The sequence below is a fragment of the Pelodiscus sinensis genome, chromosome 3 (genome assembly GCF_052426305.1).
Source record: "Pelodiscus sinensis isolate ZL-2025 chromosome 3, ASM5242630v1, whole genome shotgun sequence".
NCBI classification, from domain to species: domain Eukaryota; kingdom Metazoa; phylum Chordata; order Testudines; family Trionychidae; genus Pelodiscus; species Pelodiscus sinensis.
In genome coordinates, this window is record NC_143054.1 from 89,844,489 (window position 1) to 89,871,536 (window position 27,048).

The 27,048-nt window shown below is 39.0% G+C and overlaps 1 protein-coding gene across 17 annotated transcripts in view; it reads right to left on the reverse strand.

The window, feature by feature from the left end:
• Positions 1-27,048, reverse strand: part of TRDN (triadin) — a 313,306-nt gene that overhangs the window by 42,367 nt on the left and 243,891 nt on the right. For 16 of the 17 annotated variants that reach the window (XM_089777236.1, XM_089777234.1, XM_075924089.2 and 13 more), the window contains 4 exons: positions 15,874-15,912; positions 13,968-13,997; positions 7,672-7,710; positions 3,384-3,443 (listed from right to left, as the gene is read on the reverse strand). In XM_089777236.1, the coding sequence (XP_089633362.1) occupies positions 3,384-3,443; positions 7,672-7,710; positions 13,968-13,997; positions 15,874-15,912 (168 nt within the window). The remainder of the gene's footprint in view (positions 1-3,383; positions 3,444-7,671; positions 7,711-13,967; positions 13,998-15,873; positions 15,913-27,048) is intronic. The other variant, XM_089777242.1, reaches the window with a different exon arrangement.

The following is a 27,048-nucleotide window of genomic DNA, read 5'->3' on the forward strand; positions in this document are numbered from 1 at the left end:
TGTCAAGATCAGAATCTGTCTCTCTAGAGTGAGGTAGTAACTTTATCCTTGTCCACATGTTATGAATAGAAAACGGCAATGCCACTTACCCAAAGCCAGAGGGAACCATGGCCAGAATGGAATTTGAATTTATAAATACCCAAATCCAAGACTTTAACCTTACGGTCATGCCTCTCTCTCATGAAATACACTAAATATTAATTAGATTGGACAGGAATTTTCCATTTCAATGTTATTTGACAGAAAATGCAGTTTTTGCAAAACTGAAATTTTACATGAGAAAATTCTGATTATGCTGAAGTGTTTCAATTTTGTTCTGGGAAAAATCAAAACAAAATATTTACATTGGGGTCAAGTTTACCAGAATCAAAACAGTTTGGTTTATCAAACCTAATGAAAAATTACATGGGTCAATTGGACATTAGTCCATTATGCTGTTATGGTGTCTCGAAAGTTGTAATTCAGGTGTTTCATACCATCATTCTCCTCTATAGCCCATGCTCCTTGGCTCGACTCTACCTTCCATGATTCCCTGTAGTTTTCCCTCTGGCTGAACTACCATAGTGCATCATAGGAGTCTCATGGCCATGGTGCATCTTGGGTGATGAAGTCCAATTATGCAACCTGGCCTACAGAGAGGCCTGAGGCAATGAGGCAAATTGATTACAATTCAAAATGCATTTCAGCACTTAAAGCAGCTCAGGTGATCACAAATTAATGTCAAATCAAAGTGAAATAAGGCATTTTGACATCTCTCGATTGAAATTTTTCATAACTTTCTTTTCCATACATTTATATTCTGACATTTCCTCCCAATTTTGGAGTATGGAAGATTATACCTCTCCTTGGGTGTGTCTAGACTACAGAGTTTTGTCGACAAAAGTGGACTTTTGTCGACAAAACTATACCTGCGTCCACACTACTGCTGAGTTCTGTCGACATAACGTCGACAGATCTCAGCAGTTTTGTCGACGTATGTAAACCTCATTTTACGAGGAATAACACCTTCTGTCGACAGAGTTTCTGTCGACAGAAGGTGTTATTGAATGGAAACTGTCCTTTGCGTCCAGACTACCATGTCGACAAAAGCAGCTTGCTTTGTCGACAGAACTCAATGTAGTCTGGACGCGCTTTGTCGACAGAAGTTTTGTCGACAGTATCTGTCGACAAAACTTCTGTTGACAGAAGCCTGTAGTCTAGACGTACCCCTTAGGGAAAGGATGGGCACTGCTCCTGTCTCAGAATCTAGACTACAGACCTCCAACAGTGTTGTTCAGGCCATCTACCTTTTATAGGATGAAATTAAATCAGTATACATCTGTAACTCACAAAAATTCAGAGTGCTAGGCCATAGGGAAGAAAAAAAATACCAGCCCTTCTCCTTTTCTGTGAGGACCTATGTGGCCAAGGAACATGCCTGGTCAGCTTCTCCTTTGTCTAGTGGCAGAGGTGTTCTGAATTGCAGTCCTGCTCTTTTACAGAGCCACCTTGCCCTGAGCAGAACCCATCTCCTGACTTGACAAACCTCACAGCTGTGCCAGGTTGAGGCTGACTGTTCTAAGAGGGCTCCTAACTGGGCTGGGTATCTGTCCCATCACAGGGATAAAAACAAATTAAATATCAGAATGTCTCCTGCATAATTTCCCCAGCTTTTATAAAAATGGGACAGAAGGAAGATCACCATTAAATATCAGTGACATGACAAGATATTCAGAAATATACCATTGAAATTAATTAAGCCCATGGTTAAAAGACGAAGAGCCACATTATGCTTTCTTTCTTTCTACTGAGTAGTATACTAAGTAGTAGTCTACTCTGGAAGCAATCATATTGAAATTAATAAGACTATCTATGGAACAAAGTACTGCTCTATGTGAGTAAAGGTGACAGCACCTGACCCTACATAAATCATATACCTACCATATTTCAAGTTTAAATAATGAAGAGAAGGAAATAGAGGTCCAAACTTGGATGTGGTGTAAACAGGTGGCACTTCATTCAAGTAACTGGAGCTCAACTAATTTGATCAGTAAACTATCTAGATTTTATCCCCAAATAAGATGGTTCTCAAATTTCTTGTGTGGTATCCAGAATTATTCTTGGTAACCAGACTTGGTAGTTTCACCCATTACTATTTTTATATTTAATTCAAATTATGTTTGAATCTTGCTTGCTCTTTTGAATGCCAAGAAGGGTATTAATTATATACAGCATATTCCTGTAAATTAGCTTCAGATAAGATTGAGAAGAGGATCCCTTCAGTTTATTGAACCATAAATTGGTAAGGCTAAAAGCAAAACAGGCTTACTGATTACTGTCATCTAGATGGAAAACTTGACATGTTGTTTACTATTCAGACAGTGAACATTTTTGTGTGTGAGCAAGTGAGTGTGAACATGCATTACAAGAAAATAATTTATTATTAATGAAACAGATGTAATTCTAGAACCATTTATTGTACTAAGTGGTAACAAAAATAATACAAAAATATTTTATAGCTTGAGAAGCATTGTCCTTGATTGCACAGTTAAATATATATAATAAACTAGTTACACAGCAAGGACTCCAATTGGCTTTATTGCGATTTGGATTGCACCTGAAACTCACTCTACCATGACATTTGTCCATAAATACATTACAAGAAAAGGCCCAAAGGAAAAGTGAAATCAACCAGAATCTCTTTGTGACATCCAAAGGCAGAACTTGTTTCCTAGAATTTGCACCTGATACTTTGAGGCATAAAAAGGCTAAATTTTGTCCCCTTTATGTATGTTACATAGAAGAAGTTCTACTCCACAAGAACTCCTGTTGACTTCAGAGGGCCTACCTTGGGGGTGCATCTAGACTGGCAAGATTTTGCGTAAAAGCAGCCGCTTTTGTGCAAAAACTTGCCAGCTGTCTACACTGGCTGCTTGAATTTGTGCAAGAGCACTGACTTTATAATGTACAAAATCAGTGCTTCTTGCGCAAATACTTTGACACTCCCACTCAGGGATAAGCCCTCTTGCACAAGAATACTTGTGCAAGAGGGACAGTTTAGACAGGCACCTTAATTTTTTGCGCAAGAAAGCCTGATGGCTAAAATGGCCATCGGAGCTTTCTTGCGCAAAAGCGCGTCTATACGGGGCATGGATGCTTTTGCGCAAAAGCACTTTTTGCACAAAAGCATCCATGCCAATCTGGATGCTCTTTTGCGGAAATTCTTTTAATGGAAAAATTTTTCCGTTAAAAGTATTTCTGCAAAATCATGCCAGTTTAGACACAGCCAGAGAGTAAGGAACTATGCAGCATGAGTTAGAGTGTTAGAACCTATCGTCAAGTGTTTAAACGGATTCTCTCTTCAAAATGTGATAGAAATGTTAAAATAAAAAGTGAAGGCATACCTTCAGCAGCAGGATGAAGGACTACTTTAGTGTCTTTCACCTTTTGGGCTTCTAAAACCACTGTAAAAGAAAATTAAATGAAGATTTACCACCAAAACAAACAAACAAACAAAAAAACCCACCTCAGCCAAATCAAATATTTTATCCAAAACAAAGTGGAAAAAAATTTAAAAATGTGGAATTTGTATACCTTTTTCTCTCTGATGTACTAAGTAGGAAATCATTTAAGCATTCAATTAAATCCATCCCTCTTCACAAAAGCACATGCCTAATGTTAAGCATGTGCTAAGTAGCAATGCCTTCACAGGAATTTAAGCACATACTTAAAGTGCTTTATTGAATAGGGTCTAAGTGTGTCTCTGCTTTGTGCTTTGCTCCTTTTAAATTTCCAAGGAACTACTTCAGGGAGCAGCAGGAGTTAAAATGTGTCACATGATTCTGCTTAATCTTCAATACAGTTTTAATTTAAAGTTGGATGAAACAGCTTTGTCCTTGTTGGTACAGGGTGTTTCAGATTGCGAATTACGTGTGTTATCAACAAACCAGCAGAAAAATTAGATTAGTGTTATTTGGCCTGTTTCAGTACATCTCAGACTAAACAGATTTGAAAAAAAAAGCTTTAGAATGGAATTCATCAGGAATTTTCACCCTGTCCTTGACCAATTTATCCACTCTCATAAAGTTATTGCCTCTTGATTGAATGCAATGTGCCATTTTCTCAGTTTTCAAGATTTGTGGACTTGATTCATCATAATAAATTGCTCTCTTCTGAGCCCTGTCAGGCCTTAAGAAAGTAGATGCCTGTTAAGCAGTGGGGAGACTGATTCTGCTATGCATGTAGTAAAATTATACCCCCCCCCCCAAGTAAATTAAAAGCAGCAAGTTGATTGAAAAAAGAGGAGGTCATGCCTTTCTTGTCTTGCACTTCACTATACCAGTGAAGATTGCTCTAATAGCCCCTGGGCAATTAGGGATATATAAACCTGCTAAATTGGTTAACTGGTTAAATGTGATGTTTAATTGGCTAACTGATTAAAAGGAGGGGTGGCTGGCCTTCCACCCGCCAACCCTCATTACAGATGGGGCTGCCCCAACCTGGCCTGAGCCCCTGCCTGTGATGTACTCAGGCTTGCCACAGACAGGTGATGGAGCAACCCCCTGCACATGGCGGTGGGGAGCTGCTCCAGCCCCCACCAGTTAACTAGAACTGGTAATCATGACCTAATAAGGGTGAGGCTTACCAGTTAACCTTTCACACCCAATGGACAATAGGAACTCAATTGAAGGAACACAGATAAGAGGGAAACAGCATGGTAGTTAGCAGAGTAGACAAACAAAAACCCTGTGGACTGAATTATCCCCCCTTCTCCCCACCAAAATTACCTAATAAAACAGCTCTCCTGAACATAGACTGGCCTTTCAACCTTCCTCACAAATTCTGTCTTAGGTATTCAAATGGTTCCCCTTAATATAGTATCTCAAAACAGTTTTCAAGGTAATTATTTTCATAGCTTCCCTGTGAGCGAAGGAAGATTTAATTTTGTGTTAAAATTGGGAATACCATTACATGTCCAAAGTCACTCTGAAAGTCTGTGGTGAAGTTGTAAATTGAACATAGGTCTTCCAAGTCAAGGCTAGCCTTGTGACCGGTAGACCATTCCTCTTCTTAGTTTCTGCCTCTTCTGGTAGGCCTGTGTGCTGCTAGAAAGCTCCATGGAGCAGAGTTTCACAATCACTCTTCTGAATAACTGTGATGACTTGGTGCACTGATAAAGGCAAATCTCCTTAATGAAGATCTAGTTTAACATAACTAATAAATGCAGTTAGGTTTTCCAGGGCATTAAGCTACAGTAAATCAAAAATAGAAAATAGAGTGCTCAAATGAAAGCTATTGTTTTTTCCATCCTATAACTACAGTAGAGGAGCAATAAAGCCAATTCTAGTATATCTGACTTCATATAATTTCTAATTCTAATATATCTCCATTTGGATTGCCTTATATATACACTCCAAATAGCCTAGGCATTTCAAACTAAAGAATGAATTGACCTTATTTTTTGGGTGAGGGTTAAGCTCTATTCCCACACTACAGCTCAGGAGCACTTTGTTCCACACAAATATGAAGGAAAATAGAACCTTTCTGATACTTCTTTGGTATGCATGTAAACAACGGGGTATAGAAGAGGTATAGACTACATGGGGATATTTTCTGAGAGGACCCACTCTAACTTAAATCTGAGCTATACGCCTGTGGGGAACAGCAATAATGATCCAGATCTTCCTTCAGTTCATACATTCTGTCTGTCAGATGAACAGAAATACTGGGAAATGCAGATCTTGATGAAACAGAGTAATCGCATATGAAGGCATTAAAAGTTAATGGCTTTAAAGTACTGTAAGTCTCAAGCTCCCAAGAGGACAAATCTTCCATAGATGGAACTAGAGAGAATGAAATTACAGCTAAAGGCAGATTAAGTATGTGCATTGTATTCATTACTTTGGCATGTGTGTTGAGATGCCTAGAGAATACTCTTTCAATATAATTATTAAACCCTGACCTTTAGATGTACCAGAAATTTTCCTGCTGTTAGATTACAGGCAATATACAACCCACACAGATCATACCTAAAGTATATTAAAAAACAGCTTCCAAGGAAATCAGAAATCATTGGGGTCAAAGGCATCATTCTTTTACAGGGTGCTCATGTGTGTTTGCAAGTGCTGTTATTGTTCAGAGTTGAGCTCGGACCAGCCCCCCTCAAATGAAATAAATATTTCAAGCTGCATTTCATAGCTAGCAGTTATCTCTATAATGCACCAAATTAAAATCTGAAACCCATACCCCATAGAAAAAAATTGGATCTGATTCTGAACTTAACTGCTCAGACCCTTCTCTATTATTGACTAATCTCATTTAAGTGTTAAAAAAAAAAAAAAAAGCCCATGTCTTTGTGCAGTTGCTTCAATGTATTATGTAATTAAGGTGGGATAGAGATTATTAAAATGTGGAGAATGCATACATTTATGGAAAGTAAGAACATGCTGAGGGACTTCAAGGGAAAACATATGCATATGATATCATTTGAAATACTGACATTTAATTACTTTATGGCATGTTTATGAGATTACCTCCTCCCTACATCTTGCTTGTCACATTAATTATGAGGTAACCTAGTGGAATAATGACTGGTCTTTAATGCCACTGTTTTTTCAGTTGCAAGCTTCCAAAAGCACATTTTAGAAAATTAATATCACATAGTTAAAGTAGGGGATTTTTTAAAGTATCAAAACCAAGACTCATTAATTTTGGAATTGTATTTAACTATTCAGTCTTCCTCAAAGCACTTACGTGCAGTATTTTCTGCATGTTGGAATATGGTAATAGTTTCCCGGGTGGGGGAATGTGTTTGGATAATTAATCAGGTGTGGTAAGTATGGAAGGGTACATCTAGACTGCAGAGTTTAAGGAATTTTTTTTTTTTGGAAAAGCAGACACGTTTTTTCGGCAGTTCTGTAAACCTCATTTTATGAGGAAGAAGGGATGTTCCGAAAAAGGGATTTTCCCCAACATTTGGCCCACTGTAGGAAAAGCCTCTTCTGAAAAAAGAAGCGGAAAAAGCTACCACATCTTTTCCCAGAAGAACTGTGTAGTCTTGACACAGCCTTTAAGAGTCTTTCAATATGTTGCGCTGATTGACAGTTAAGCAGAATAATGTTGAAAATGCTGAAAATATGCCAGGGAACCTATATTATACCTAACAATCAATAAAAACATAGCCCTATATAGTTGGTGGCCTGTTATTTTAGCAATCACATAAGTTAAACTGTGTCTGTTATTTGGACTGAATGAATTACTATTTTATTTTAATACAAGCAAAAAGCGCTTAATGCATTGTGGTAATAGTAACTAAAATAAAGCACATATAAAATAGAGTAAATATTTCAAACTGGTGTTACCAAATAACATTTTGTTCTTTAATTTGTTCCTCAATTTTCAATTGAATTAGTTTGCACAAATGTAACCAACAGTTTGGGCTAAGCTCCGCTGAAAGTCATTTTGGGTAAATTTTTCAAAAGCTCCTAAGTAATTTAAGAACATCAACCCACTGAAAGTGGGTCCAGTGCTACTCAGTCACTAAACCACTTCAATTCTAGGTGTTTAAATACAGAATTAGAAGCCTAACTTTATGCATATGGGATTGAAAATTTTGACTTTGGACCCTAATTTAGGATCTGGTGAGAATAGATATTCTGTATCTATTCCACAATGGAGTGTATTCATTGTTACCTGGCTTTGCTGGCTTGTCTTCTTTTTTGACTTCAGGTTCTGAGAAAAAAAAAACATTTTGGAAGTTAAAATTATAAAAACAAAAATTCAGCCATTTCAATTTGTGTCCTAATTTGGTTACTCTGTTTTTATACCATTTCTCAACCAAAAAAAGATAGTCCTGCACTGATTCAGGGAAGATAAATAATAGTGTATAATAATACTATATTGTAATAATTGATGTGCTTTTCATAAAAAGCTGAGGAGCTCAACCGTGATTTTCAGTTATTAATTAATCAAGTATCTCACAGTTCTATAAAATGGATATTATTTATCTATACCCACATTACAGACAGATAGAGTGAAGTATACAGAGGTTAAGTAGAACTTTCTATTGAAGGCTATAGCTTTTTCAGTAAATTTCCCATATTCATTGCAAATTCTACATAACTACCTAGCATTAGGGAAGAAATGTTTTTTTCTGTCCTGCAGTTTATTTGGTATTATGGAAGTTATCCAGTTTGGCATTGGAATGAAATTGAAACCTGTCAACAAAAAATCAAGAGAGAGACCTTCCCACAAAATAACCACTCTCCTGGGAGAATTACACATAGCAGAATGAGATGAATTACCTCAGAATTTGCTTAAATCCGAGTTGCCTTTGCTTGCTTAAGTTTATTTATAAACTATTTATAAATATAGAGGGGTTCCTATAGTGTGGGCATTGCAACTGTGCATATATAATAATTTAAGTGATACTGGACTTGATCTTGGGATAAGAACTTGTCAACCCTCAAAGTGATAACTGAGGATTCTTACGTTATCAGTATATACATACTCTACAGATCAGGCTACAACTTTCTGTGTATTACTTTTTAGAGTAGTGTTGCATGTTAAGTAAATATACATGTGGTAAGCTATATACAGTGGTGGCTTAAGTCATACTACTAAATTGGCATGTTCAACTGTACCGTATCCCATATTGTTATGGCCAATTGTTTCAATCACAGGAAGACTTCCTTTCAATTTATCTAGCCAGCATACAGTGTGTCTAGACTACAGGGTTTTGTTGACAAAAGTGGACTTTTGTCGACAAAACTATACCTGTGTCTACACTACCACCGAGTTCTGTCGACAGTAAGTTGACAGAACACAGCAGTTTTGTAGACAGAGGTAAACCTCATTCTACGAGGAATAACGCCTTTTGTTGACAGAGTTCTGTTGACAAAAGGCACTATTGCATCCACACTATGCTTTTTCAAAAGAGAGCATCTAGAATCTCTGTTGAAAAAGCGGCTTGCTTTGTCGACAGAAGTGGTTGTAGTCTAGATGCTCTTTGTCGACAGAGGCTTTGTCGACAGTATCTGTTGATAAAGCCTCTGTCGACAAAAGCCTGTAGTCTAGATGTACCCTATGGGAGCTAAGTAGTCAAAAATCCATTTTTGTCTGGGTCTTTGTCAGTTTGTGGAATATCTTGATTTTTTTTCATATAATAAGAGGGGATCATGTAGTGCACTTGTCAATGTCTACATGATATACATTGATCAGTGTGCACCACTAACCTTAAGTAATTGTACTGCAAAAGGATAAAAGCCACTACAGGTTGAACCTCTAAAATCCATGACTCTCTGGTCTGGCAACATCCATAGTCCATCAGGACCACATATATTGCTGGACCAGAGAGCCCCAGATGGCTAGGTTCAGGGACTGGGCTGATGGTGGGGAGCACAGGGCTTGTGCAAGCCTTGCAGTTAAATGAACCTCTGATTTGGTGGTTGATGTGATTGACTCCAGTAATGAATTCGTTTGTATAGAGATGTGGGCAGAGTTGGCACCTGGGCTGATTGCAGGAGTGGGTTCCTGGATGCTTATGCTGTAGCTGTGTAGCATGGTTACTGGAAATAATTTGTTTCAGGTTGGGGGGTTGTCTGTAAGTGAAAATAAGTTTTTCTCCCAAGGCCTCTGAGAGTGAGGGATTCTTTTCCAAGATAGGTTGTAGACTGTGGATAATACTTTGGCATATTGTGGTGCCATGCAGGGGCCCATGGCTGTGCCGCTGACTTGAAGATACAAATTGTCTCTGAATCGGAAGTAACTGTGGGTGAGTACAAAGTCACAGAGCTCTGTAATCAGGTGAGCATTGCTGTCATCGGGGATGATGTTTCTGCTGGCCCGTAATACATCTTCATGTGGAATGTTGGTGTAAAAGGCTTCTATGTCCGTAGTGGCCAGGATGGTATTTTCAGGTAGATTACTGATGTTTTGAAATTTCCTCAGAAAGTCAGTGGTGTCGCGGAGGTAGCTGGGAGTGCTGGTAGCATAGGGTCTGAGGAGGGAGTCGATACAGCCAGATAATCCTGTGGTAAGTGTGCCAATGCTTGAGATGATGGGTCGTCTGGGATTTCCAGGTTTGTGTATCTTGGGTAGCAGATAGACTCCCTCCTCAGACCCTATGCTACCAGCACTCCAAGCTACCTCCACCACACCACTGACTTCCTGAGGAAACTTCAAAACATCAGTAATCTACCTGAAAATACCATCCTGGCCACTGTTATTGTGAGGGTGCATCTAGACTGGCATGATTTTGCGCAAAAGCAGCTGCTTTTGTGCAAAATCTTGCCTCCTGTCTACACTGTCCGCGAGTATTTGCGCAAGAATACTGATTTTGTAATGTACAAAATCAGTGGTTCTTACGCAAATACTCTGATGCTCCCGCTCAGGGATAGCCCTCTTGCACAAGTATTCTTGCACAAGAGGGCCAGTGTAGACAGCCACATTAATTTCTTGCGCAAAAAGGCACATGCCAGTATAGACGCTCTTTTGTGGAAATACTTTTAACAGAAAAACTTTTCCTTTAAAAGTATTTGCGCAAAATCATGCCAGTCTAGATGCAGCTGGACAGTTGAGGTGATTGGTAATGGATATAGAGCTCTTCACCTTTTGGATACCCCTCCAAATCCAGCATATACACCAACTTTCTAGCAACTCACTTCACAAAGATTACCAATCTCTGTTAGATTTGATCAGAGAAACTTTGACAGCTCATGATATCATCTACATATTTGTTAGTCTTTAAATTGCTACCAGACTATTTGTTGAAATTTGAATGTTAGGTTTGTCTTTGCTATTGCAATAAATTGGCACCACGGATTCAGTGTAGCAGTGTTGATTTAGCATGTTTGGTCAAAACACACTATGCTGACCAGAGAGCACTCTCCCATCAATGTGCCTCTACCATTAAAGAGTGGCAGAAGCTATGACAGTGGGAGAGCATCTCCCTCAGACACAGTGTGATGTAGATGGAATTTTAAGTTGATGTGGATTATGTGCTAGGGAAGTGGGTAAGGAGATTCAAACCTCAGAGGAAAGTAAATTACATTGAATTACATTGTAGTGTGGACAAAGTAGAAAATTAAGACATTCCTTCATATGAAGGGTTTGAATTATGTGTTGATTCATTCCCTTTAGAAACTGATATTTAAATCCTCATCTCACTAATCCAGTTACTCTCTTTCATTAAAATAAGTCACAAAGTACAGCTGTGAACTTCACAGCCAAAGCTAAGTCTATTTTCCAGGGCTCAGGTCTTTTGAACTGAAGTGGCTAAAACAATATCCATGTGCAAAAAGTGTTCCTAAGAATTCCATGTAAATATTCCTCACACTTGGCAGTGCAGATGACTTATTTTAGCTTTCACCTGCCTTATTCTTCACTTGTCTGTCTTTCACATTCTTTCATATTTGATAAATGCTACACACACCATGTATGCTCATTAGAAAGTGTCACTCAATCTTCACCACTTCATTTTTTATGTCTGCTTGTCTCATTATTCTTGCTTTCTGAGATGGAGGGTGTGTATTTAAATGAGAAAGGAATAATTAGAGAAAGCTGCATGTACAGTATGGTTTATAGTTGCAACGTGACATACCTGCAAGATGATATAGTCCTAATTGAACTCAAGTGTGTAGGTAGTATAATACATTTTAGGTAATGAGCCAGTCAATTTTAATCTAAATGCTAGGAACATCTATGACTTTAAAAGTTTTGGGAAAAATTATCCTCAAGTAAAACTAGCAAATGTTGACCAAAATTTTATGGCTAAAATGTGTCAAAAAACCATTTTTTTGGCCTAAGGTAATTTTCAGAGAATGATAAAAATAAGCAAAAAGTAGTGGTAACAGGTAGGAGGTTGCCTCTAAAACAGAGCTCTCTCCATGTATGCATCACAGAGCAGATGAACATAAAGTATGGCAGGAGCCAGGTTGTTTCTTTTAAGCCACACAGATGAGTAAATACCTGCTGGAAATAACACCTCCCACCTCCTTGGGTTACAAATTTTGTGTGGTTCAGGCAATTGCAACAACAGCTTGTATTCTCCCTGCTGCTGTTTTTTCCCCAGTTGCCTCAGCTGTTTGACATTCTAAAATTTTTGCTGGGCTCCAAAAATATCTAAATAAAACACATAAAAGATAAAGTTTGGCCTTTAAAAGTTTAAAAGATAAACTTCGGCCTTTTCTTCAACCTGATCTTCAACACTGGTAAAAGATAGGTCAATGATAACAGTTGTATATTAAATACAGTTTGCTCTTGCTCAAATTCCTATGAGAGAGATTCTCTATCTGCCCTTCCTGTCAAAATTATGTGTGAAGTAAAAGATATGAGGACAGAGTAGAAGAGAAAATAATAAACAGAAATAGTATATAAAATTAGAAAAGGAATTGAAATGTGAAAGGTAAGGATAGTCTGTAAAAATGCATATTTTCTTATTTCTGTGGGGAGATATCCTGGTGGGGGAGAGAAAAAGAATACTAAACTGAGGAAAATAAGCAAAGAGGGGAAATATTAAACTTGTTGAAAAGGGATTCTAAATATCAAATCCCCCTAACATTTCTTCCTTAATTATAAATTCATAACCAGAGACAAGCCTCCTACTTCACAAGGCAATTACCTCATTCCCGTCTTTCAGTTCATAATCTAGCAATGACTGTTAAAAGTTCAAGAATGTGCCCACGACTAGTGTTCTGATGACTGAAAACCAAGTGTTGTTAGTGCTTCTGCCTCTTCCCTGACTCCCTTCCCTTGAGCTATCTTCTGTGCCTTGATTGTTGCAAATTAGTGCACTCCACTGGAGACGTATTTAGTGCTGTTATTTTGGGGAACCAGAAGGAAACGCAGTGTTCATTTAAACACATGGAGTGAAATCTTGACCCCTTGAAGTCAATGGGAACTTGGCCATCAACTTCAATGGAGCCAACATTCCAACTTTCATCTGATGAAAACTACATTTTTCTTTAAATTTATAACCACATATAAATATAACAGAAGCGATAAAGAGCAAGATTGAAAATCACTTGCTGAATAGTAGAAACCAATTCCATTTTTAGTAATATAACTAACAGGTGTGCCAAGACCATTCTTTTAAAAGCATACTTTAAAAATTCCCCATAGATTTTCAGAAATATTGGCAATGCAGAGCCAAATTCTGGTCTCACATACACACATTTAAATCCCAAATAATTCAATTGAATTCAACAGAATTATTCCAGGTTTATTCTGGGTTAACAAACCAAAATTAGGTCCCCAAAAAGTTATTTTTAATGTATTTTTCCCCAACAAGAAAGCTGTATATAGCCAAATAGAGACATTTTATATAGCCAAATATTATTAACAAAGTACTAACTGAAACGTCCAAACTACTTTATCTTTCAAAGGCTCTGTTTGCAAAATAATGTAGTCTGGGTGCAGTCTAATACACTTTATGCTGTTACAGGTTAATTTAAGAGATAACATTTTAGAGAACACTCAGAGTTACATGATGTTCTAATCTAAGGTCTCCCAATGGGAGCCTTTCCAATGATTTCAGAATGCTTTGGATTGGACCCTTAATGCTAAAATATCAAATATAATGCCCACATTGGCACATGTTCATGTTACAGAGAGGTCCTAAAGGGAAAAATGAAACAAACACAGGAGAGCATGTTCTGCGAAGAGTAAACAATCAAACCAGTGTACACAGTTTATAGAAAGTTTTTTTCCCCCTCTCTCATGTATTGTAAAATAATAACAAGAGCCTTTCATCTTCTGCTTAGCCAGAATAATTGCAGTGACTGATATTGAGCTGTGGGCATGTAGTAAAAAGGAAGCAACAGAACATGAAATGACAATTGTGTTATCACAGTAGGACTAGATTACGCCATTTGATGGCAGCACATGAGCTGAGGGGAATCATCTCAAATGTGTCATTGAAGGAAAGAAACATTTCTTACAACAGTTGAAAGCTGGAATGAACTTCAGTGGAGAGAAACTAATTGATTTACCTTTCTTCTCGCCTTCACTTTTCACTGGAGCTGAAATAAGGGAAAAAAGCTATTCTTCTTGTCTAAAGTTAATGATAAATAATACCAACAACATTTTGCACCCAAGTTATACAGAATGCCTGCCAAGGAGGGATCTCAAAGCACTTTACAAACATTAATATGTATACCCTTGGGGAAGAAAGTCTAATATATAAATATTAATATTTATACATGCAGAAGCTCAGGTTCAGAGAGATTAAATGACTTGTCCAAAGGCATATTGAAAATTAATGACATGGATGGAAAAAAACTCAGGAGTATAAACTCTTACAGTAGAGGTTTAACCACAACTCAATCTTTCCTCACTCTTATTTATATGCTGAGTTACACACAGGATGAAGTCTTCAGAATAATCACTTCAGAAGGAAGGTAAAATGGGGGGGGGATTCGGAAGCTCTTTGAAGCACAGCCTGTGCTCCTTGGTTTAGGAAATTCTGTGGTCTATATTTTGCATTTTAATACAGGAAAAAAGTTAACATATTGTTATGATAATAACAGTAACTAAAACAATGTACAGGCAGTTCCCGGGTTATGTACAAGATAGGGACTGTAGGTTTGTTCTTAAGTTGAATCTGTATGTAAGTCGGAACTGGCGTCCAGATTCAGCAGCTGCTGAAACTGACCAGCGGCTGACTACAGGAAGCCAGAGGCAGAGTTGCTCTGCTCCAGGCTTCCTGGAATCAGCCGCTGATCAGTTTCAACAACCGCTGATTCTGAACGCCAGTTCCGACTTACATACAGATTCAACTTAAGAACCCCAGGCGTCCCCAAGTCAGCTGCTGCTGAAACTGATCAGCAGCTGATTCCAGGAAGCCCGGGGCAGAGTTGCTCTGCCCCGGGCTTCCTGGAATCAGCTGCTGATCAGTTTCAGCAGCAGCTGACTTGGGGACGCCTGGGGTTCTTAAGTTGAATCTGTATGTAAGTCGGAACTGGCGTTCAGAATCAGCGGTTGTTGAAACTGATCAGCGGCTGATTCCAGGTGTCTGGAGAAAGGCCTGTTCTGCTGGGGGGTGGGGCGTACTAGATGCGCCCCCCCCCAGCAGACCAGGGAGACGCGGGCGGCGGACCGAGACGCACCGCGGTCCTGCCGCCCGGGTCCTCCGTGGCTTTGCTCTGCGTCTCCCTGGTCTGCTGGTCTCCAGCACACCAAGGAGACGCGGAGCAAAGCCGCGGAGCACGCGGGCAGCGGGACAGCCCAGACGCGCCACGGCTGTCCCGCTGCCAGCGTCCTCAGAGGCTTTGCTCTCCGTCTCCCTGGTCTGCTGGTCTCCAGCAGACCAGGGAGACATGGAGCAAAGCCGCGGAGCACGCGGGCAGCGGGACAGCCCAGACGCGCTGCGGCTGTCCCGCTGCCGGCGTCCTCAGAGGCTTTGCTCCCCGTCTCCCTCGTCTGCTGGTCTCCAGCAAACCAGGGAGCCGCGGAGCAAACCCCGTTCGTAACTGCGGATCCGACATAAGTGGGATCCGCGTAACTCGGGGACTGCCTGTATAAGTAAAATAAATACTTTAAAATAGTGTTATTAAATAAATATATACTTAATTTAAAGGTATACCCCCAATTTTCATTTGAGCATGGTTACAAAAATGTAACCAGTAGGATTTGGTCTAAATCCTACTGAAAATAATCTTAGATAAAATTTTCAAAAGCTCTGCAGTCACTTAAGAATATAAACCCTATTGAAAGTGGGTCCAGGGCTTCTCAGTCAATAACACTGTTTTGAACACTTACCAAAGGTGCTTAAATACAAAATTAGGAGTCTGACTTTAGGCACATGGGGCTGAAAAATTTGGCTTTCGCCCCTAACTAATGATGTGGTGAGAACTGATATTCTGTATCTATCCCCCATTGAAGTTTATAAACTATTACCTGGTTTTGATGTCTTTTCTTCTTTTTTGACTTCAGATTCTGAGAAAAATGTTTTAAAAAAGATTTTAGAAGTTAAAATTACAAAATAATTTCAGTTTCTGTCCCAGTTTTGTTACTCAGCTTTTTACCATCTCTATTTTGAAAGTTTTCCAGTTCTGCACTGGGATAAAGTTGAAACTTGTTAAAAAAATAATCAAAGGAGAGACCTTCCTACATAATAACACACTTCCATCTCTATCCCATAGGTGCTGGAAGCAGGAGTGAGGGAGGGATGCTATAGTACCTCCTGGCTTGAAGTAGTTTCCATTATAAAAAATAGTTCCATCAGTCCTATTCACACCATTTTTTGTTTGCAAATAGTTTTGTGATTCTTTACACTACATTCTGAAATCTCAAAACTATTTTCAGGATGTAAAACTATTTTCTACTCAGCTCTAAATTAAAATTCTCTTAAGGAACCGTAGGGTCTCTCATCAAACCAACTAACTTCATTTTCAGGAGAATTTATTTTCCCACACACATTAGTTCATATATTTAGAGCATTACATTTGGCATTACCTATAATTCACTTTACCCAATGTTTTTAACCAGAAATTGTTTACTCTCTTTAGGTATAAACTTATTAATTCAGATCCTCAGCAGTTATAAATCAATATAGCTACACAGAAGGCAGTGAGCAATGGTAATTTATAGCAGATGAGAATCTGCCCTATCATGCAGATGGGTGAACCAGGTCAGAGAAAGAAGGGAGGAAGAGAAAAATCAAATACCCCACCCAGAAACTAAGTGAATGAAATAACACACTATTGTAAACTCCACAATGGTGAAGAGAAATATCCTCTAATCAAAATCCAATAATTTGTGCTGATATCCCAAAGTCTGTTAATATTCCCATGGGGTAGGAAGCTGGGAAAGAACTGAGAAACAGCCTAATTATTAATAGTGTATAGGAGTTACTAGCTAGTGAACTCTGCTTATGGAAGTGGAATGGGGGCAAGGGTTGTGGAAGCTGAAGTCACAATAAATGTATCTGCCAGATTCAAGGCTGTGGGGAGTCAGATGATTCAGAGCTATGGTTTAAGCTATGGGCACAGATGACCTTTTGTGAATGTGATCTTATTTCCACTCCCTTTGTGTATTATGCTCATCTATGATGTGTTAAGATAATTTCTTTAGGGGTAAGACTATCCACTGTGTTTGTACAGATCCTGGCAGACTCAGGGCCTGATTCTAATTTGGTCTCTGGTCATTATTGTCTTACAAATAAGTGCTAATGAATTAATGGAGAACATGGTTCAACTGCAGTGGAAGAGGAAAGAATGGAAGCAAAAGAAGGATGGAATTCTTGAGGTAGAAGAGAAATGATCTCCAAATGTTTGCATACATTCAAATTTGTTTTAGATAAACATCTGAAGTTTGGGGAAAGCTCTGAATCTTCTGAGTTGGGTCTGACTGGCTATGCATTTATTGCATTGCATGCACTCACACCACTGAAAAACTAATGCAACATTGGTATATTATGTGTAAATCTGACTGAGCAGCCCTCGGGACAGTGCTAGAGGAGGAGGAGAGGCGGACATGGCTACAAGCCACTTTTGCACTCCATCCCCAATATCTGTGGCTGGGAGATGATTCAAAGCTCAACTAGACTTTGACTCAACTTTGTGCAGCCTTAAGATCTTTTTAATAAGCAATATCAGGTAATGTCTGCCCCAAGTGCTTATTCATGACAGCCAAACTTACATATGAGCTACCTGAGTACTTTCTATACCATAAGAATCTTTGTCTAGCAGGGGAAGCTGGTTATAGGGCTTCTTATTGCTGCTGGAGTAGCATAAAGTAGCCTTATGGAGGCTGGCAGGATTCTACTTTCTACTCACTTTGCTTGAATGAAACTGCACAAATTTCCAAGCATTAGAAAATCAGGCTCTTGCCTTTCAAAAACATAATCATTATAGTTAACTTTATTTTCCCCTCAGAGATGGGTATCATATCATAAAAATCTTGTTTGTTACCACAATTATATATAATTAAATAAATTATGAACAATTGTTGTAATATCACTGTGTGGTATCTATTTGCAAATGCTGTATTTAACAGTGATCAGTATAAAATCACCTTTTTTTTTCTGATGACATGTACTGTAAATGCTCTACAAATCTTATGAGGCAGAAGAGACCTCATGATGACTACCACTGCCAATAGCATTGCTCTGATCAAATGCTCTTACTTGAACTTATAATGACAAGGAATAATGACAGAGTGCACAAAGACCATAATTCCAGAAGCTGAGCAATGCATTTGTATCTTTTAAGATAAATGGATGGATTATCTAAGGCAGTGTTCTACAATGGATAAAAGCAGCTTAATTTCTGAGAGTAAATGTGGGGTAATATATCTCTACTGGACATGAAATCAGAGCAGTGGAGGGCATTAAAAAAAAGAAGAAAGATAAATTGGGGAATACAAATCCTTTATCAGAAATGCTGTTGCCTGTTATTCTTCCTTGATAAGACTATTTTGAGGAAGAAAATCCTGAGTTTAACTATATCTAACATGCCCCATATATATCCAATCCCGATGAGTAAGTAAAGGCGACGTAAGGAATCTTTTAATCCCAGCATCTCCAGCTGATCACCAATCATTTAGCCTTCTTCCAAAACCATACAACTTGCTTATCATTCCCCCTTTGATAAAAATATGAACATTGCCTATAAATTTAAACTGGATACAAAAGAAGATAAACTTGATATAAGAGCGCATGTTCCATTTTCAAGGCTCCCTAATATGAGCTTGAATTCTTAGAAGGTACAACACAGGAGCAAACACCACAGGAATCTCTCCAGTAGTTCTTGGGAAAAATGGGAATTTTCATACTCAAGATCTACCTAGTCCTGTATCTTGTCAGCATCAGAGACTTCAGGCAAAGTATAAGAATTGCACAGTAGGTAGATGTGGGATAATTTATCTCCACCTCTAACAGAAGTCCTACCTTCATTTCTAATATTTAGAGATTGGCATAACCCCTGAAGGCTTAATAATCTTCCAACATTTTGTGTTAATTAATTATGAACATTCTGGATATTCTTGATATCTACATAAGTATCACATCCTTTTGTGAATATTTTTAAATGCTTGGTGTTTAGTGATGAGTTCCAAGGTTTGCTTACATGTTTCATATAAAAGTATAAATTTTCCCAATGTTTACTTTCACTGTATATCCCCTTGCTACCATGTTATGAAATATGAAGGACAGATGTTCTTGATCTCAGTTCTCTGTATCATTCACTATTTTATATACTTTTCTCATGCCCCCTCTTATTAATTTTCTTTCTAAGGTACACAATTTCAGCTATTTAATTTTGCCTTCACAGGAAAGTTGTTCCATCCTTCCTCACATTCTTCTCTGAACCCTAGTTAGGTCAGCACTATCTGTTATGAGATGCAGTGATGATTACTGCTTACAGTATTCTAGATGAGGCGCCACTGATCAATTTATACAAAGACATTGTTATCCATTTTATAGTATTTGTCATTCCATCCATTTTGCATCCTAACATCTTGTTAGCCTTTTTAAGTGCAGTTACACACTGGCTACATCTAGACTGGCATGATTTTCCGCACATGCTTTTAACGGAAAAGTTTTTCTGTTAAAAGCATTTGCAGAAAAGAGCATCTAGTTTGGCACGGATGCTTTTGCGGAAAAGCACTTTTTGCGGAAAAGCGTCTGTGCCAATCTAGGTGTGGTTTTGCGCAAGAAAGCCCCGATCGCCATTTTCGCCATCGGGGCTTTTTCGCGCAAAACAGTCCTGAGCTGTCTACAGTGGTCCCATTGCGCAAATACATTTGTGCAAAAGGGCTTTTTCCTGAACGGGAGCATCATAGTATTTGCGGAAGAACACTGACAATCTTACATCAGATCGTCAGTGCTCTTGCGCAAGTTCAAGTGGCCAGTGTAGAAAGCTGGGAAGTTTTTCCGCAAAAGCAACTGCTTTTGCGGAAAAACTTGCCAGTCTAGACACAGCCACTGAGTATAAGTCTTCACTAAGCTGTTCACAAAGACACACAGGTCCCTTTCTTCAACTGATATAGTTAATTTAGAATCCTGTATACTCTATGAATAGTTTACTATGGTGAATTCTAATCTCAGTACTACCACAGGTCTGCCAAGCGATCTTGGACAAGTCACTTTTCTTTAGGTCCATCTACCCAGCAGGGCTAAAGTCAAACTAAGCTATGCAACTTCAGCTATGTCAATTGCATAGCTGAAATCAAACTAGCTTAATTTGGCTTTTGACGCTGTCTACACAGCAGCAAGTTGAAGGAAGAACACTCTTCCTTCAACTTTCCTTACTCCTTATAAAATGAGCACTACAGGTGTTGCAGTAAGAAGTCCTCTACCTCTCCATTTTTTTTTGAAATAATGGCTTACAGTGTAGACACACTCTTTGTTATTTTGGAATAATGTCAGTTATTCTGAAATAATGCTGCTGTGTGGACATAGCCTCTGTATGCCGGTTTCCTTATTTACTGCTGAAGAGTTCTGTGCAAGAGCCAGGCATTGCTATTGTTTTCCCTCCAATGTGAATTAGGATAAATTTAATTTACCATCATGTTGCCCATTCATGTAGCTTGTTTACATCTCTCTGAAATTCCCTAATGTACTTTCCAGTGCTGACTAACTTAAGTAACTTTCATTAGGCTATATCATTACTCATGCCCATTTCGGATCATTAATATTAATCAATAACTGCTGTAGTATAGAACCCAGAAGCACCCCACTGTGAGCCTTTTGCAATGATGAAAACTGACTGTTTACTCCTACTCTTTGCTGGCTCTGAACCAGTTTTCGATCCAGGACTATGAATTTTATAACTAACGATTAAGGAAGACATTGTGGTACATTACACAACCTGACTATCTTATTTTTACCATATATAAGATCCAGCTGCCAGATACACAGACCTAAATTTTATTCACTGGAGTAGCCTATGAAAAGAAATGAACCTGTGCACCTGTGAAACCCTTTCACGGGCATTAGATTTATAATCAGTATCACATGATACAAATGCACTGCGTGTCCAAATGAGAAAGCAAAGCTAAGTATGTGACACTGGGGCTGCAAACATGTAGGTAATAATAAATGGAAGTGTGCCAATAATTTTTCAGTTTAGGAAACACATTTTTCTCCCAAATTGATGGTTGCATTAGAAGAATGAACCATTAATTAAAGTCAACTCATTGACTTCAGTGAGTTCTAGACAAAGCTTTGGAAAACATTGCTTCTGCAAAATAGCCAGCCATAGTGGTCAGCACTCCTTGAGCACTGGCAAGTGGCACTAACACTGCTTGCTGCATTCAGTACCCCAGAAGTAGAGTTATCTGTTAGGTGAAGGCCTGGCCAAGATGTCAACCCCAAATCTCCACACTGAACACCACCTGGAATGTTGTGCTAGAGGATCACATGCCACAATTTTTTAAAAGTCTAAGCAAGGGCTACTGCAGAGTGTTTTTGCCCCAGACCTCCTGGAAGCACAACACTTGTATCTACTCTGTGCAGGTATGAAACTTCCAGCTTTGCACCTCAAAAGAATGTTTAGACAATGTTTTTACAGTATCTAGCTGTTACCCAGAGAATTGTAATGCTCTCTCTCTCAAGTTCCTTATCTGAGAAGCCACAACTTCAGTTTTCCAATAATGTGACTATCAAAATCTCAACATTCTGAGTGCTTTCCCCCATTCTAGTATTACTACATTGTGCCACTTATTACCACTCTAAGGGTATGTCTACACTAGCCCCCTAGTTCAAATTAGGGAGGCTAATGTAGGCATTCGAAGTTGCTAATCAAGCCTGGGATTTAAATATCCCGCACTTGATTTGCATCTTCCCAGCCGGTCGCCATTTTTGAAATGTACAAGTCCAGACTAACTGCCCATGTCTACACGTAGCAGGGACCCAGTAGTTCGAAATAAAGCTCTAGTTCGAACTACCTGTTAAACCGCAACCCCCTGGTGCCTGGAGAGAACCACCAGCTGTTTTGAACAGCTGGCGATTTCCTCTAGGTGCTGCACATGCTTGACAGCAGGAGACTTTGCATGCTCCCTCTGCCCCCATGCCAAATAGGGTCTGGGGGTGGGAGAGTGTGTGAAGTCTTTGCTCCCTGCACCCACCCTGCAAGGGGCACGTGGCACCTATAGAGAATCACTAACTGTTCAAAACAATTGGAGGTTCTGTCTAGGTGCTGAGCTCCCCTGGCAGTGGGAGAAGACTTCGTTCTGTCCTTGCACCCCCAGGCCAATCAAGGTCTAGGGGTATGGGAGCGCATGAAGTCTCTTACCCTCTGTCCCTTCCCTGCCTGGGGTATGTGATACCTAGAGGGAACCGACACCTGTTCAAAACAGCTGGCGATTCCCTCTAGTCACGTGTCTTTGGCGGGGGAGGAAGCTTCAAATGCTCTCCCATCCCTGGGTCTCAATGGCCTGAAGGCAGAAGAGTGGCAGGATGGCTTCAGGCCAGATCAACCCGGTTGGCAGGCCAGATCCAGCCCATGGAGGCTGTCTTGTCTGCCCTGTTTAAAGGTATATTCAAATTTTCTCACAATTGGATGTTGACTTAGATAATGGGAATTTTACACCTTCTAATATATGAGTTCTATGTAGGTACTTTTATGGACTCCCTTACTTTAGTAGGATCTGATCACTGCAACAGCTTTTTGTATCCACAAAGCATCTGGTATGGACAGTGTCAGACAGCATGCTGGATTTGATAGACAAATGGCTTGATCTGATATGGCAATTTCTATGCACCAAACCCATATGTCTAACTGAAATATCTGATAATGTTTTTTTATTATGGATTACATAATGCAGTCTAATATGACATATGGTTTCAACTGCCCTATTGTAATGTTAGGTTAATTTTGCAAAGATATGCATATTGGAGTTGCTTACATCTAACATGATTAACACTGAACTATCTATCTCTTCTATGTAAAGTGACATAATGCTACACAAACCTTTGGTTGTAATCACATTATCTGTTAAAGGAGCTCCCTAATTATTGCATACTCTCACTTTGACTGAACCCACCTCTTTCCCCATCAATAGGAGTAAATGTAAACTCCTCTTCCTAGTTTCCCACAAGGCACTGGGCCCATAAACTCAGTGGAATGATTTTCTCTTACAAATCTTTTCTCAAATTCTGTTTGTATGTTCTATGTGGCATGTCACTTTTCATTGTTAAGAAAGAAATATCTAATGATGCACAGCACAGCACACGGATGCTTAAAGCCACTTTACACACTGAGGTTACACTTTTCTGACAAAATGTCAATGTGCTGCCATACACTTTCAGCATCACTAGGTTAGTTCCATTTGCTTTTGAAAGCACTGCTTATATAAATTCCAAAGGATAAAATGATTTATGAAGATCTATCACATAGAACAGGAAAAACAGAAGCAACTTTTAGGAAGCTGAAACACTGGAGCTGAATCCCAATCTGTAAAGGCAGCAAAAATAAGATTTGCCTTGTCATGAACTTGGGTGCTTGGAATTGATTTTCATCTCATTTGTTCGGGTAACTTCTTTGCATACACATATACAACCTGAGTCTGTTCCCAGTGAGGTCAAATGGGAAGTTTGCAATTGCCTTCAACAGTAGAAGGACTAGCCTAAAAGAGAGGGTTTATACATATGCAACTTGATCTTATTTTTTTTAAAGTTGCTTTTATTTTTGTTTAATATAGTGAGCTATAGAAAGGTTCCAAAATGCCCAAACTTCTGCAATGGTAAGTGGGAATCTTTATGGCCCAATTGTATAGAATATGATTGTATTTTATTTGTTTTTGATAAAGATGATGAGGTTTGGATTGCAAGTGTGGCAGACTTGAAATGTGGCCATTCTTTTCTGGAACACTGTGTCAGTGTATCAGATCTGACACATTCACTAATAAGACTTACATTGGGGTAAGTTAAGTAACATTTCTGTTAAAACAATAAGTAACTCCTAGCAAATCATTGCCCTATACTAAACAGGACAAAAACAAGACTGAAAGTATTACTCTTTGAATCTAATAGCAGCTACTTTTGCGGAAAAACTTGCCAGCTGTCTACACTGGCCACTTGAATTTCCACAAGAACACTGATGATCTCATGTAAGATTGTCAGTGTTCTTGCAGACATGCTATGCTGCTCCCGTTTGGGCAAAATCCCTCTTGCGCAAATGCTTTTGCACAAGAGGGCCAGTGTAGACAATGTGGTATTGTTTTGTGCAAAAAAGCCCCGATAGCGAAAATGGTGATCAGGGCTTTCTTGAGCAAAACTGCGTCTAGATTGGCACGGACGCTTTTCCGCAAAAAGTGCTTTGCGTAAAAGCGTCCGTGCCAATCTAGATGCTCTTTTCCACAAATGATTTTAACGGAAAAACTTTTCCGTTAAAAGCATGTGCAGAAAATAATGCCAGTCTCGACGTAGCCTTTGTGAAATAAGAAAGTAACAATACGTCACTCCATGCCATTGCTTAATTACTGCTTTTCCTTTAGAAAAAAAAGGGGATGGTAGTCGTAGCCAGGCAGGCTATGTCTACACTGCAGATTTTTTGTGCAAAACCAGCCATGTTTGTGCAAAAACTCACAGAGCATCCACACTACAAGTGCATTTTTGCAGAAGAAAAAGTACAGTAGATTGTCAGAAGACAGGGCTTTTTGTGCAAGAGTTATTCCTCTTTTCAGCCTTTTTGTGCAAGAGCTCTTGTGCAAAAAGGCGTGTGTGGACAGACAACGGGTTTCTCGCACAGATGCTCTAAAGGCAATCAGAGCTTTCTTGCACAAGAAATGGCAAGTGTGGTCAGTCTCTTGAGCAAAAGCATGTCTCTTGCACAAAAGCAGATGGCAGTGTGGGTGCGCTCTTGCACAAAAAGTTCTCGCGCAACAAGTCTGCGGTGTAGATGTAGCCTTAGGGTATATCTATACAGCACAGTTGTTTAAAAATAATGGATGGCTTATTTTGAAATCTGCAAACCTCATTCCGTGAGGAATAACTCTCTGAAATATCTATTTAGGAATAGCAGTAGTGTGGATGCTCCACTGCTGCTCCACTGCTGCTATTTTAAAATATCTCCTCCCTAGGGCCATTCAAAGTAATTACTTCCAGTGTTTCCTGGGGCTCTAATTTGAGGTAGCACATTCACATTAGGGAAACCTGCCTTGGATTAATTTTGAGGCTTCCCTGTAGTGTAGACATGCTATTTTGAAATAAGCTATTGTGGGGAAAAAATTCCAAAATAGCTTATTTCAAAATAAGCCTGCTGTGTAGATGTACCCTTATTGTCCTGCATTACTAGGAGCATTGCCAGCAGATCGAAGGAAGTGGTTATTTCCTTCTATTGGTACCAGAGAGGCAAGAACTAGAATATTGCATTCAGTTTATAGAAAGAGGTTAGAAACAGCACTCAATTTATTTCCGCTTTACCACTGATTTTGTTTCCCATTTCTCCCATTACTTGTCTTCTTTTTAAACAACCTTACATTTTCACATGAAAGTTTTATGTCTGAGTATGTCTACACTTGCAGCCCAATTCAAAATAGGGCTGCAAATGTAGGCATTCGAAATTGCAAATCAAGCCCGGAATCTAAATATCCCACACTTGATTTGCATGTTCTTGGCTGGGCCCCACTTTTTGAAATCGACAAGCCTGGAATAACTGCCTGCGTCTACACGCTGCAGTGAAATGGGCATTTGAAATAAAGTCCTAGTTCAACATACCTGTTATTCCTCCTGAAATGAGGTTTAACAGGTATTTCGAACTAGGGCTTTATTTCAAACTCCCGTTTCACTGCCACGTGTAGACGTGGGCAGTTATTCCGGGCTTATCAATTTCAAAAATGGCATCCATCTGGGAACATGCAAATCAAGCATGGGATATTTAGATCCTGGGCTTGACTTGCTATTTCAAATGCCTACATTTGCAGCCCTATTTCAAATTAGGCTGCAAGTGTAGACATACCCTCTCTGATTATCAATTAACTATCTCTGTGGCCTTCTTATTTCTGCTTTTTTTTTCTATGACATATGGTGGTCAGAACTGAATATATTAAATGAGAGAATCCTTATATTGTGATATTTTAATATAGAAATATTTTCTGTCCTATTTCGGTACTGTTTGTTTTCAATGGTGACTGCCATTGCACATTGAACAGGTGTTTTGAATAAGCTTTCCCTCATTTTAAGACTTTGTATTCACCATACTGTAAGTTTCACATTCATGACTCTTGACTGATTGAAAAAATTGGCTATGATTTAACAACAATATTTCCTTTTTTGAGCTATTGACTGCAGTATATTTGGTTTTGGTGTGGAGGTGGGGGGAATATCATAGATTACAAGGCCAACATGGATGACTGTGATCATCTAGTCTGACCTCCTATATAAGACCAACCCAGGTAATATTTAAATCTACATACTGTGAGGGTTCATTGAAGACATAACTGATACTTTGCAATGATATATGTTATGGATGAAATACTAGAAAAACTTCCATTAACTTCAAAGGGGCCAAGTCCTATGTGTGTAATCCGTAAACAAATATCTCTGGCTATTGTGAATTGTGTAGCATATTGCAGTGTAGATTTTCAAAGGTGAACATAAAAACACAAGGAAAGTCAGTGGGACGTGGAGTATTCAAATGCCCCTTAGACTAAAATAGCCCAAATTAGATCATGGACAGGGGCTGGGGAGAGGGCACTGAAAGAGCTTTGTTCTGTAAGTGATTAACTGCAGATGATAAAATTGCATTAGTCTATTCCTACTTGAACATTTGGTATGTTTTTAATGCTGTTGGATGGGCATATTACAAAGTTAGATTAATTGTCAGGACAACTACGGCTCTTGCATAGGCATTTCTTTTACTATTACTTGAATTAAAAACAAAACAAAACAAAAAGATCAGACCCAAAGTATTTAAGAAGAACTGATCATTTGAAGGCAAATATTCTAGGCATGTCAAACACTGTTAGATCCACATAGTGGATGTGTAGCATTTGTAGCCTTATGAAAGCTGAGCAGAAAGTAACAGTTCAAACATCTTAGGCACTATGTCATATCAGACTTGATGTTTTTTTAAAAACATTTTTTAATTCTAACCCATTTCTGCCGAGAGCGGGCCAATGGAAGGGTAC